This window comes from Puma concolor, chromosome D3, assembly GCF_028749965.1.
Source record: "Puma concolor isolate L17-30 chromosome D3, mPumCon1.1.hap2, whole genome shotgun sequence".
Lineage (NCBI taxonomy): Eukaryota > Metazoa > Chordata > Mammalia > Carnivora > Felidae > Puma > Puma concolor.
The window spans coordinates 93,990,060-94,003,888 of NC_141678.1; the positions used below are offsets into that span (position 1 = coordinate 93,990,060).

At 53.5% G+C, this 13,829-nt stretch overlaps 1 protein-coding gene across 1 annotated transcript in view; it reads right to left on the reverse strand.

Moving 5' to 3' along the window:
* Positions 1-13,510, reverse strand: part of LOC147575713 (uncharacterized) — a 60,363-nt gene extending 46,853 nt beyond the window's left edge. Inside the window, exon 1 of the mRNA XM_086683264.1 lies at positions 13,355-13,510. Within this exon, the coding sequence (XP_086539390.1) occupies positions 13,355-13,364 (10 nt within the window). The 5' untranslated portion in view covers positions 13,365-13,510. The remainder of the gene's footprint in view (positions 1-13,354) is intronic.
* Between the last annotated feature and the right edge of the window lie 319 nt (positions 13,511-13,829).

Here is a 13,829-nt window from a genome sequence, read left to right on the forward strand (position 1 = left end):
AATGTGTTGTTTCTCTATTTTAAATCGTGGAATTTATTGAAGCTTTTTAAACTGCAACTATATTTAAGGTAAAATAAAGGCGAGCTCTGTGAACATCGTGATTACTGCGTTTCCTACGAAGAGAGTCTTTTCTAAATGATTAGCTTTTTGTCACATGTGTTGCCCACGCAGGTGCGCATACGGTTCCTCGTCAAGATTACGGATACACATACCGTATACACGTATACCGTGTGCGTATACACGTATTCAAAAGAGTATGCCGTTGAAAGCAATGCTTGTTTCTTAACGGTTGTTTCTAGTACAATATCAGAGAACGTGAACTATTCCCTTGGGTTTCCCTGTCCTAATTGTAACCATGTCTGCAGGTTTTGGTCTGACTTGGCAGTCGTCACAGGTTGTATTGACACGGCTCCGTTTGTGGGTCCTCTGCTCGTGACTGAGTTCAGTGTTTGCCCGAGCGCTGGGTTACAGGGGGAGGAGAACCAGAACATGGGCGAGGCGGGGGCAGAGAGCTGGCGCTGGGTCCTGTTGTGCCCGTGCCCTCCGTGTCCCTGAGATGAAGGGACCCCAGGCCCTGCCCTGCGGAGAGGAGCTGCGGCCTGCCCATGAGTCACTCCCTGGGTATGATTCACATGTGGAAATAAACGTCTGATCTCAGGAGTTCCAAACGTGATTATTCGTGAACACGGGGGTTCTGCAAACCCTCCAACCGCTCTCAAAGTTGGCACGGTACACATATTTTTAACTTATAGAATGACACATAAACTGGAATTTTCACAACCAGGCGTGAGTTATTTCCTTCAGTGGCTGTCCTGGCACTCCAGGTGGTCACTAATTCTGTTTATTTTCTTTCTAGCTTAATTTAAAGGACTTGTGAATTTTAATAACTTTAGGTTAGGTACGTAATGTCTAATACAAAGGTCTTAACATTTCTTCTACAACTAGCAGATTTTTTTTTATCACACGCAGGATACACGAAACATTTCCATTTTACTTTTCCTATTTGTTTTCTGAAGGACGACGTAAAAACAGCTCTTCTGACCTAGAATTACCCGGAAGAAACGTGTCACGGCCTCCCACGACGGCACCGCTAAGGGGCGCCGGCAGGCTCGGGGACCGTATTTTCCACGCTTCAGACGGTAAGAGTCGTAGGGATCCCTAGTGGAAAGTACGTCAAACCTCCCCACACATTCAGATGCTGTAAAGATAAATTGGGTTTTGAATCTTACATCCGTTTCCCTTCACAAATTAGCCTGGAGTTGCCGTGTTTTCCGCGGGGGATCATCTGGTCTCGTCACGGCTCAGGCAGGGGCGGCCTGTGCACGGAGCTGTTCCCGTGCAGGCTTACCGTGCCTTACTCCGTCTTCTGCTTGGCTTTGCTTTGGGATTTTTAGTAAGAGCGTTCGGGGCTGCGGCGGGCGGTACTCGACGTGCTGGGCCCGGGGCCGCCCACAGGAGAGTTCTGTAGCCCCGGCGTTCCATCTTTGCACTTCAAAACGTTTTACTGAGCACACGGAAGACGCAGGTCTTGTGCAGGCAGCCTCTTAAAGGTGAACAGCGGTTCTGTTATCTGGCATCCGTCGCAGACACACGTGCTGAGAACGAGTCAGACCGGCCCATAATCTCACCCGAGGAAGGGCTTACCAAAGAAGCTGATCTGGAAACTGTGCCAGCAATGGAAAAAGACACGAACTGTAAAAAAGTCACCAGCGTCTCAGAGTTTTATTTGCTGCGTTAACCTCCTAGATTTTCAGTCAGGAGCTACAGGCAATTTGGGAAAATGGGCTTTACCAATTAATATTTGCGAATGGCTCATTGTTCCCGAGGAAAACTCCAAACGTAATTTTCATACTCTCAGTGCACCCGGCACTTGAAGATCGCCCGGTGGGTTCTTGGCCGGAGCAGTTCTTGTAAGTCGTTCGTTCGTGAGTAATTCCTGGCTGTCGGAAGACTCTCCCTTACATGTTCCCCTGTGTCATCCGTCTGTCACCCGGAACTCCCCGGGCTTGGCGTTCCCATCTCTCAGTTTACATTTAGGCCTTGACCCTTCAGCTTGTCCGCTGCTGTGCCAAGGACTATACACGAGATCGAGTGGTGTTTGTTTTTTAAGACCTTCTCCTTTTTTTAAGTTTTTATTTTTTTATTTTGAGAGAGAGAGAGAGAGAGAAAAGCGTGAGCAGGGGAGGGGCAGAGAGAGAATCCCAAGCAGGCTCCGCACTGTCCGCGCAGAGCCCGACTCGGGGCTCTGACTCCCGAATCGTGAGACTGTGACCTGAGCCCCGGTCGGACGCTTGACCGGCCGAGCCCCCCGGGTGCCCCTGGAAGAGCAGGTTTTAAATCACAATCAGAATTCGGTCATTTTTAAGGGTGGTCTCTCGGGCTAGGCTCTGAACCCAGTCATCCGTGTCTTCCGATGGTCCTGAATTAGGTTCTCGATTTTAGAAACGCAGGCTCCGTGGTCCTCGACATGAAAATCATGGCTGGTCTTGGTATTTAACTGAAGACAAGTTGAGGGTTTTCTCATGAGCCCTGACGAGGGGAACCCAGCGACGGATTAGCTTCTTGACGCTGGCTCTTAACTGCCGGCTTCCCTTTGGCTCAAACAAAGCGTCCTCAGTGGTATTCAGGCCAACGGGCCGACGCGGGAGCGTGCCTGTGGCCTTACCTAGGTGGGCCTCCACGACCCCGCCGGAAAAACGCACCTTGCTCCTGGGGCGGCAGGGAGGGGACAGAGACTGTCCGCGGTGGAGACAGCGTGTCTGCCGTCTGCCTGGGGGCCCGTGGCCCGTGCCTCCCGCTCCAGGAGCGGCGAGATGGGGAAGCGTCAGTGGAGGGTCACCGCGTCCTCGCCGGATTGGCTGTGGGAGCACCGAGAGAACTGTGGGCTGTGGAAAAGTCAGAAATGCTTTCAAAGAGTATTTGTAATCCCAGAAAGGAAGAGTCCCCGGACCCCAAGTCTAACCGTCAGGGATGAACTACAGAGAGAACATCGGTACGAGATCTTGCAGGAGGGGGACGCTGCCTGGCTCTTGATAAAGCTCGCTTCAACAGATACTCTTAAACCCGTCTTGCCCTTGCAGATCTGTGGTGAAAACTAAATAGTTTTGATCTGTACTTCAGTATGTAGTGGAGGCGTCTACTTTGTCGATAAGCTGTGTGTGCCTGAGAGAGTGACCCCTCAAAGTAAGAACTTTCTAAGTAGGGCAGTTAATTCAGCTCAGGGAATATCTGTTTGTCCAGAATAACAAGTAAGGCTTTTTGAGCAGAAAATAATGCTGAGCTTAATTATTTTATTAATGCATACTCCCCGAGGTAAGGAAATGCGAGTTTTTTCTAAACTTTATAGGCACAGATAAAGCAGTTGGAATATGTTTGCAAGGCTAACTCGGTTGTTTTATTAGAAAATATTCAATATTTCACATGCATTTAAAAATAGCATATTCAATTGCAATTATGTGTTTTCTCTACTTTTGTAATTAAAGAGATTGGAGCTTTTCCTTTGATGTATTGGGATTCCATTAGCAGAATGTTTAATGGTTTAGAGGTAGTTCTGGAATGTTTAATTCACTAGTGTGAGTACAGCCAGTCGTCTTGCGTTTCAGGATGAGGCCAACCGTTGCACAACTGTGTAGAAACCATCCGTTTCGCCGTGGGCTCTTCTGAGCTGTTGATGGTGAACTTCCCTTCCCCACTGTCACCTTTGATTTTCAAGCTAGAGTTAGTTTCCTCTAGAAACATGAAAACAATATCAAAACATTCTCACCTTTCTGAACATATAAAATGCTTTCCAAAGTTAACAATCAAACCTGGTCTAAAACCAGCTCTCCAGCGTTCGAGTGCCCAAACAGGCAAGGAATGGGGGTGCCCCCCGGCTCTGGTGGCACCTTTGGTCTCTGGCTGGCTGTCCCCTCCACCGGGCTGGCTGCAGGGGCGAGTTGGGACTCTGTGGTCCCTCGCATGCACGTGGGCTTCTCAGGGAATTGCCCACCCAAACCATTGGCATTCTTTCTTTTCCTTTTTTTTTTTTTTTTTTAATATACTTATTGGTTGGCGGGGGGAGGTGGCGGGGGTGGTAAGGGACAGAGGATCCAAAGCAGGGTCCACACTGACACACAGCCCGACACGGGCCTCAAACTCCCAAACCGTGAGATCACAACCTGAGCCAAAATCGGACTCTCAACCGACTGAGCCTCCCAGGCACCCTGGTGTCATTTCTTTGAAGTGACATGTGTATGTGTGTATCTTTGCACATGTGGACCGGGACATACGTCCTGGAGGCGGGAGAGCCGAGGGCAGCCCTGTGCATCCCCATGGAAGGAGCACAGATGTGGCCAGGGCACCAGAGTTCAGGGTCTCAGGACACGGGGTCGTGGGGATGATGGCCCTGAGCTCGCAGGACGTCAGCTGCCTAGGAGTTCTGTGGGCCCAGGCAGGCTTGCCCACGGCCACATGTGCCCTGGTCCCTATGCACAGTTGTCCCGGCGGGGGGGTTGCACACCCGGCCCTCTCGGCTGCAGCCAAATCATGTCGCACAGGTAGATACAAGGACGGCTGACTCGTTCCCACAGGCCTGCTGGTGGCTGCCAGGGTGGTCCAGACAGAGGGATGGCCTCAGGCTGGCACACTGTCCCTATGGCCCTTCTCTGCCAGTGCAGTGGGAGACGGTGTGTCCCCCGTGCCTCACCCCGCAGCCACCAGCTTCCTGCCGCATCCCCAGGCCCTGGGCTGCCCGAGTGCTGTCTTAGGAGGTGAGAATCGACACCACTTCGTCCCACACGTTACCCAGTTATGTCCCCCCTTTTATTGCAAACACGCCACTCTTAGGTTCCTGCTCTGTGCTCCAGGAACGGTCCTGTCGCCAGAGGGTAGGCTCCACTGTCTGAGCACTTGCTGCTTTCCAGGGGCAGAAAATCTGTAACGGGCGAGCTGAATCTCGAGTGTCCGCTCATTGATGAGCCAGACTGGTAAGCTCTGCTCACCGATCAGAATAACCTAAAGCATAAGGGCAAGTGTCATACACCACCCCACAGTAGAGAGAGAGGGCTTCGAGCAACAAAAGTCTGTACCAGGGACACTTGAGGTTGATAAATATGAGCAAAGATATTTGTTCCATCCTTCTGTAACATTCTTGACTTCATCTCTCCAAGATGACTGATTGAAGATGGATGGATGCATGGATGGATAGGCGGATGGATGGATGACAGTTGGAGGAACGGATGGATGGATGGATGGATGGATGGATGACAGGAGTGGATGGATGGATGCATGACAGGAATGAATGGGTGGGTGGATGGATGGATGACGGAGGAATGAATGGATGGGTGGATGACAGGAACAGATGGATGGATGGATGGATGACAGTTGGAGGAATGGATGGATGGATGGATGACAGGAGTGGATGGATGGATGGATGGATGGATGGATGGATGACAGGAATGAATGGATGGATGGATGACAGGAGTGGATGGATGGATGCATGATGGAGGAATGAATGGGTGGATGGATGGATGGATGACAGAGGAATGGATGGATGGATGGATGGATGACAGAGGAATGGATGGATGGATGGATGGCTGACGGAGGAATGGATGGATGCATGACAGGAATGAATGGGTGGGTGGATGGATGGATGACGGAGGAATGAATGGATGGGTGGATGACAGGAACAGATGGATGGATGGATGGATGACAGGAGTGGATGGATGGATGGATGGATGGATGGATGACAGAGGAATGAATGGGTGGATGGATAGATGGATGGATGATGGAGGAATGGATGGATGGATGACAGTTGGAGGAATGGATGGATGGATGACAGGAATGGATGGATGGATGGATGACAGGAGTGGATGGATGGATGCATGATGGAGGAATGACTGGGTGGATGGATGGATGGATGACAGAGGAATGGATGGATGGATGCATGACAGGAATGATGGGTGGGTGGATGGATGGATGACGGAGGAATGAATGGATGGGTGGATGACAGGAACAGATGGATGGATGGATGGATGACAGTTGGAGGAACGGATGGATGGATGACAGGAGTGGATGGATGGATGGATGGATGGATGACAGAGGAATGAATGGGTGGATGGATAGATGGATGGATGACGGAGGAATGAATGGATGGATGGATGGATGGATGACAGGAATGGATGGATGGATAGCTGGATGGATGGATGACAGAGGAATGAATGGGTGGATGGATAGATGACACAGGTTGAGGATGGATGCATGGATGGATGGATGGATGACAGTTGGAGGAACGGATGGATGGATGGATGACAGGAGTGGATGGATGGATGGATGGATGGATGGATGACAGGAATGAATGGGTGGATGGATACATGGGATGGATGACGGAGGAATGGATGGATGGATGACAGTTGGAGGAATGGATGGATGGATGGATGGATGACAGGAGTGGATGGATGGATAGCTGGATGGATGGATGACAGGAATGAATGGGTGGGTGGATAGATGACACAGGTGGAGGATGGATGGATGGATGGACAGATGAGAGATGGTTCCTGTACTCTTGGAAGGAATAGAAATTTCAGTGAAATTGAGTACCTGTACTCAGGAAACCTTGCTTATATAGGAGACATCCCTGTGCTAAGACTGCACAAGGTCATGTCACTTCACCCTGCACACCGCACACCTCCTGCCCCCTTTCCAACAGGTTCTCTTGAGCCTAGCAACGTTTCTGCAGCTATGTGCCTCACACCCAGATTCCTGGGCCCACCTCCGAGGCTCGGGGTAGGGCTTGAGGTTTGGGGCTCCTGGGGGATCCGTGTACCGCTGATGTAGCGACCAGAGCAGAGACTGTCTTTCATTGCCAGACTGGCCAGCCTGCCTCCCGACCGGGCGGGGGTGTTGGGCATTGAGCACTTCCTCAGCTTTGCAAATTGGTGACCTCCAGACTGCCTGGAGACCCCGTTGAGGTGCAGATTCTGGCTCAGTAGGGATTCGGTATTTCTAGCAGGTGCAGTGTGGCTGGGCTTGGAGCTGTGCTAAGCAGAGAGGGACCGGGCAGCTGTGGATGCCGCTACAGGACGGGATTGAACCTGGGAAGCCCACCTTCATCACCACCCAAGGCACCCGGCCCCGTGCCCTTGCGCTCGGTGGCAGCTAACAGAAAATCCACCTAATGGTTCCGTGGAAGTTTATTTGTCTCGAATAACCCAAAGCCCAGAGTTCGGGAGTTGCTGGGGTCCATTCCGTTGCCAGCAGAGGCCACCGTAGTCTGTCCTCGTGCGGCTGCCTCGTGACCTCAAGGTGGCTGCTGCTGCCCCAGGTCGTGGCTTCATGCTCCACTCAGACGAAAGGAGGGCAGGGGGCACGTGGCCTGAAGCCAACAGCCCATCTCTCTGTCAGAAAAGTGAAAGCTTTTCCGCAGACTGCACGGAGCAGACTCCCGCTTCGGTCCCTGGACTAGCCCCGTGTTCCTCAGCCACCGCTTGCCAGAAGGGGCCGACAAAACTGGGGGTGTATGAGAGACAGCCGAGCCAGGTACCCTGCCTGAGTTGTCCCTGACATCTGCTGGCGGAATCTTCCAGAGTACGCTCTCTGCTACCCTTGCAGGTTAGGGGAGGCTGTGCCACCCCAGTCAGACCAGAGAGACCTGTGCTCCCGCTCGTTGCTCTGACCGTGGCCACGGCCCATGCTCTCCGGGGCTTAGTTTTAGGGCCTGTGCAGTGGGGGTTAGAAACCACCTCACAATGCTTCCCTGAGCTCGTGTCTGCGGCCCACCCAACAGGGGAACAGCTGTCACTCGCAAGCTCCCTCTGTCCAGAACGCCTCCCCCAGCTTTTCCCCGGGGGGGCTCACTCATGTGTTTAAGACCCACCTCTCCTGGGGCCCCCGGGGGCTCAGTCGGTTGAGCATCCGACTTCGGTTCAGGTCACGATCTCACGGTTCGTGGGTTCGAGCCCCGCGTCTGGCTCTGTGCTGACAGCTCAGAGCCCGGAGCCCGCTTCCGATTCTGTGTCTCCCTCTTTCTCTCTGCCCCCCTCCCCTACTCGTTCTGTCTCTCACAAAAATAAAAACGTTAAAAATTAAAGACAAAACAAACCAAGACCCACCCCTCCTGAAGAGGGGCCGCCAACTATTTATGAGCTTTGTGACGCGGCTACCTTCTGAAAGCACTGGTTGGGGTACTGCACCAGTCCAGGCACAACGGATGGTCTGTTTTCCTAGCAGCTTGTGTCGTGACCAGCTAAGAGAGCATGGCAGGCGTGGGGGACGGTGCCCCGAAGACCCGGGGACCCACACATCTGGACATTGGAGGTAAAGCTCAACCTCACAAAAGGGAATGTTGGAGTTTTCCATGGGAGTTAAGTCTGATGATGTGGGGACAGGGCACAGGGGCCGCCCCTGAGCTCTGTCAGTGAAAGCAGATAGAAGCCGCTGGTTAGAAGCGGCCCTAATGGGACAGAGTCCGTGCAGGGGCCTCCCCGGGAGTCATCTGGGGGCTCGGCCCCGTCCAGCTTGGCCACCGTGCGCAGTAATCACACCACGCTGCCCTCCCCGTCCCGATGCAGTGTCACCTGCGGCCCACCCCTCCTCTGCATCTGCCGTCTGGCACCAGCACTCCTGGTCTACACGGCAGAGGGGCTCTCAGGCCCGCTGCCAGTGACAAAGCCTGACACCGGGGGCCAGAGCTGTGCTGAGCTGGGAGGTGTGGAGGACAGGCGGCCCCCCCGGAGGGTCGTGGCCTGCAGGATCCATTTGTGTCCCCGAGAGCAGCGCCCCGTGTTCTGGCTCTCCCCTTCGTGGGCAAGTCGTCTGTGTCGAAACCAAGGTGTTGATGAACCGAAATTAGTGCCGTATATGCAGGAGCATTCTCGGAACTTGACGCTGGGGCAAACGAGGAAGAAAGCCGCTCTGCCCCAGAACTTCGCCATTTTCTGCCTCTTCTCGTGCCTCGGCAGCGCTCACGGACGGAATGCTGAGGGCTCTCCCTGCGGTCACAACTCTGTGTTCGGCTTAATGATACGGGGAACTGCAGATGAGGTGAGGATAACTTGAAAAGAAAAGGCATTATTGGTAAGTGCGCTGGAAGCCTTGCAAATTTGAAACGATAAATTGGAATTTTACAGGACTAATGAGTTTTTGAAAACCGTTAGCCAGGCTTGTCCAAACAGTTCTCTCCCTATTTAAGATTTTCTAAATTAGAAACTCAGAAATTTCATAGGTGTTTTGGTCCTGGAATGAACAAACAGCCAAAGTAGAAAGTGTGTTTCCATTTATTAAAGTTACATTGTACCCACTTCCATCATGATCACAGTGTACTATTCTTACTGTAATTGATGGTCTGTCCAGAGCACTTGCTTTATTGAGCCAAATTCTAGATACTTTGTAACCATCACTGCACTCAGCTGTCAAAAATAAGTGACTTCTAGAGGCGCCTGGGTGGCTCAGTCAGTTGAGCGCCCGACTTCGGCTCAGGTCACGATCTCACGGTTCGAGCCCCGCGTCGGACTCTGTGCTGATGGCTCGGAGCCTGGAGCCCCCTTGGGATTCTGTGTCTCCTTCTCTCTCTGCCCCTCCCCCGCTCGTGCTCTCTTTCTCAAAAATAAATAAATAAACATTTTAAAAAATGACGAGTCCTGGAGAATTCGGGCCTGCTGCCACACAGCGGCCAGTGCCTGGAGCGGGACAGCAGCCGTCCTGTAGACAAGACACCGAGGACGTCGGGTTTCCGCCTGGCCGTCCGCACCGCGGCCCTGAGGCCCGATGTGCGCCGGTGTTCATCCTCACACGGGACCGTTGCTTTCCCTTTACCAGCATCTGCATACCTGTACTTAGCGTGCACCTGCTCTGTGACATTTGGGCTCGCACGCCGGCTGCAGGCGACGGGGCCAGTGTTCTCGGGGCGCAATCTGTCGGCCGCCTCACTCCCTGCTTCCTACGGCACAGCGAATTCTGCAGGAAAGCCTGCCACTGGCAGCTGTGACTCTGCGGGGGGGGGGGGGGGGGGGGGGGGAGGGGGCCGCCCGGGTCTCTGCCCCCCTCCCACGTGCATCTCGCCCCCGTCTCTGGGCAGCAGCTCGGTTCAAACACAGATGCTCGCCTCACGTTCATCCTCCCCCGTTCCGTTTTGTTGTCTCCTTTGCGCACGGTTTGTACTTGCCGACAGTGCAGGCAGGTGCCAAGCCGAGGTGGGGTTAGCGGAGTGGGCGCCGTGGCTCTCCCGGCCTGAGGGCTTCCTGCGAGTAGTAAGCAGGCACCTGGCAACTTTGTGCCAACCAGCAGGGGCCCCGGGCTTCACGACTTGGAAACTGCAAAGGCGCCCATCTGTACAAACGGCCTGTCTCTCTGTGTCTCTCAAATAAGCAGAGAAAAACACCGTCTTCCAACAGGAAGCCAGCCTGACCCCACAAAAACCTCCATCTTATGGAAAATGCGACCGTTTGGTAAAAAGGGGTAATCAAACATTTCCTATGCTGTCAAGTAGTTTTTAATATCAACTGTGACTCTGAGGAGACAGAAAGGCACAGGGCCTGGCTCTTATCTGAAAATCTGAATAAATGTCCAGATTGAGGAGTGCTCTCCGCGGCATATAAGCCAAACGTGGTCTTGAGGCCCATTTTCTTCTGACTTCCTGTCGTGGAACAGCGTAGGGAGCAGGACAGAACAGAAGCCGGGCAGGCATCTGAAAACAGCGGCTGAAACTGTCGTGACGCCAGCGTTACACGTGCGCCTCCCAATTGTCGTGCCTCACTCGGCTTCCCACAAGGACACCGACGGCAGGGTCCCTCCAGATAGATGACTTTTTACGCTGAATCCATTCGGTCTGTAAGAAACAGAAACGAGATCCGACAGCTGCGTGAAGCCGGAAGCACTTCTGGCGGTGTCACCGTTTAGGACGAGCTGCTCCCTATGTTCGCGTTCCCATTACTGAGAAAAATTTCTGCCCAGAGAGGTGTTGTTTTGTGAGTTATGGTGACTGGATAAACCCTAAGAAAGAACAGCGTGACTCATCAGCCGCGTCCAGAACGCCCGGCCCCAGCAGAGGGCAGGTGCCCTCGCTGTCCCTCCCGACAGCGTCTCCGCTACCCGCCATCACTTTCGAGCTTCCTTCAGCCGGGGTGATTTCTGGGGGTGACCAGCCACCTGGCCCAGGGCTCCCGGGGGCCCCACCAGCTTAAATGACGTGTCCAGTTATCTGTCCATTCGGACAAACATGAGGTTCTGTGATGAAACACGCATATTTATTTATTTATTTTATTGAAAACAATTGTTTAAAGTTTATTCATTTATTTTGAGAGAGAGAGAGAGACAGAGAGCCTGTGGGAGCAGGGGAGGGGCAGAGAGAGAGGGAGACAGAGAATCCCAAGGAGCCTCCTCACTGTCCATGCAGAGCCTGATGAGGGACTCGAACTCAAGAACCGTGAGACCATGACCTGAGCGGAAATCAAGAATCAGATGCTTAACTGACTGAGCCACCCAGGCGCCCCGAAACATGCATATTTAAGCCAGGCTCAGAGCGAGGCTCTCTGGACACCAGCATGCTGATTTCACCGGCAACCGTGGGCCAGCCAGTGCTCCCTGGGGTCTCCCCAACACCCAGTCACGCCGACGTCCTCCCAAGACATCAGCACAGAGGTCTGGTGCTCAGAGGCCCATGCACAGTAGGATTTGAACTCGGGCCCGGAACCCAGACTTGCACACCATTCTTTTCTCATACAGGAACAGAGGAGGACTCTCCTTTATAAGGAAACTGAAATGGAAGAATTCTCTGAGCCAGCCACATAACAAGGCCGAGGCCGGGCGCTGCTGGGTTCCTGTGTGAGAAGGTACGAGGCACGCCTGTGACTGCGTAAGCTGCCCGTCTCTGGGGGATGGTCCTCTGAGTACAAACAGCAAAGCCGTGTGAACCCCGGCGTGTTCGTGCCGGCAGGATCGTGGTCTGATCTGACTTGGCTAATCTCATCCACATCACTGGATCCTTATTTGAAAACATAGACGTGATCTTGAGCTGCCAGTACTCAGGTCCTGGGACAAAGGAAGGACACGACCTGCAGCCTCCTGAGGACTAAGGTCTCACGGGTCCTGGGGCCGAACAAGAACAGCGGAGAAAACCAGGGGCCTGAGTAAAGTACGGGCCTTTGGGTGTCATAACGCATTGGCGGTCTCATTAATTGTAGCAAACGTACTACACCGACGTAAAACGTCACAGAAACTAGACGTAGGGCATATGGAGAATGATCTGTACTATCTTTGCGGTTTTTCTATAAATCTAAATCCGTTTTAAAATAAACCTTTAGGGGCGCCTGGGTGGCGCAGTAGGTTAAGCGTCCGACTTCAGCCAGGTCACGATCTCGCAGTCCCCGAGCTCGAGCCCCGCGTCGGGCTCTGGGCTGATGGCTCAGAGCCTGGAGCCTGTTTCCGATTCTGTGTCTCCCTCTCTCTCTGCCCCTCCCCCGTTCATGCTCTGTCTCTCTCTGTCCCAAAAATAAATGTTGAAAAAAAATTTTTAAAAATAATAAAAAAATAAAAATAAAATAAACCTTTATTGGGGCGCCTGGGTGGCGCAGTCGGTTAAGCGTCCGACTTCAGCCAGGTCACGATCTCGCAGTCCGGGAGTTCGAGCCCCGCGTCGGGCTCTGGGCTGATGGCTCGGAGCCTGGAGCCTGTTTCCGATTCTGTGTCTCCCTCTCTCTCTGCCCCTTGCCCGTTCATGCTCTGTCTCTCTCTGTCCCAAAAATAAATAAACGTTGAAAAAAAAATTTTTTTTAATTAAAAAATAAAAATAAAAATACACCTTTATTTAGAGTCAACTAAAAACTGAACTGAGCCGAGTCATGTGCTCTGTCATGGGTGGTGAGGGAAGCTAGGGAATCTCTCCCAGAAATACAGAGACGATGCGCAGATATAAGCATCTGGATACATTCTGGGGGTTGCCTGACCCCAGGTCACAAGCCGTCTCCCGCACGGACAGAAGAGAGGGGCACTGGATGGGCCCCCGGAAGCAGACGGCGAGGGAGAGACGGAGTGGGATGTGTTCTGCGATCTTTTCTGTGACCTGTTTGGTTGTCACAGATTCTGTCACCTCAGGCGGCAGCCAGGCTGGACCCGCACGGGTCCTGGGAGCCCGCGGTTCAGCGACAAACCCAGGTGGTTCCTCCAAGCCTCTGGCTAAAGCTCCCTGGCCGCCTCCACACCCCCTGCGAGTTAGCGTCTACGACTGGCGTGCAGTTAGAGCAGGCCTCCAACCGACCTCCCTACTGGGTGACAGGTGTCTCAAAGTTCCAAAGTGACCTCAAATCGAGCCTCCTGGGAATGTTTCAGGGAATTCTGGTACCAACAGCACGCGATTTCTGCGTAATGCACATCATCCGCCCACCGTTTTTCATGGCGCCTTCGGTACATGCTTGTGTCCCGAAAGTTTTCTTCACAGACCGAGCGATCCTCGTTTTCGGAAGACGTGGTCTTGCAACGTCCTGCGAGTGTCCCTGACACAGCCACAGCCTGAAACTGTGGCCAACGCCTGCCGTCACGTGACTGTGCGGGAACAGCTCCGGCCCGAGCGCCGCACGAGGTTTCCGACGCGCGTCACTTCCGGGAAGCACGTGAGCGGAGAGGGTCTCGCGAAATCGTGCCCGGTTCCCGGCGGCCAGCGCGCGGTGACGCGCCAAGCGAGCGCCGCGCAGAGACCTGCGCCCGGTGCCCACGGACGGCTGACCCCCCCCTTCCGACACCTTCCCCCTCGCTGATCGTGGCCACCGCGCGGCCAGGACGTCGCCAGGGCAGCAAGTACCGCCACCTGGCGACATTCACGTGCACGCTGACGATCAAGAGGAAAACCGCTGTCTGTCCGT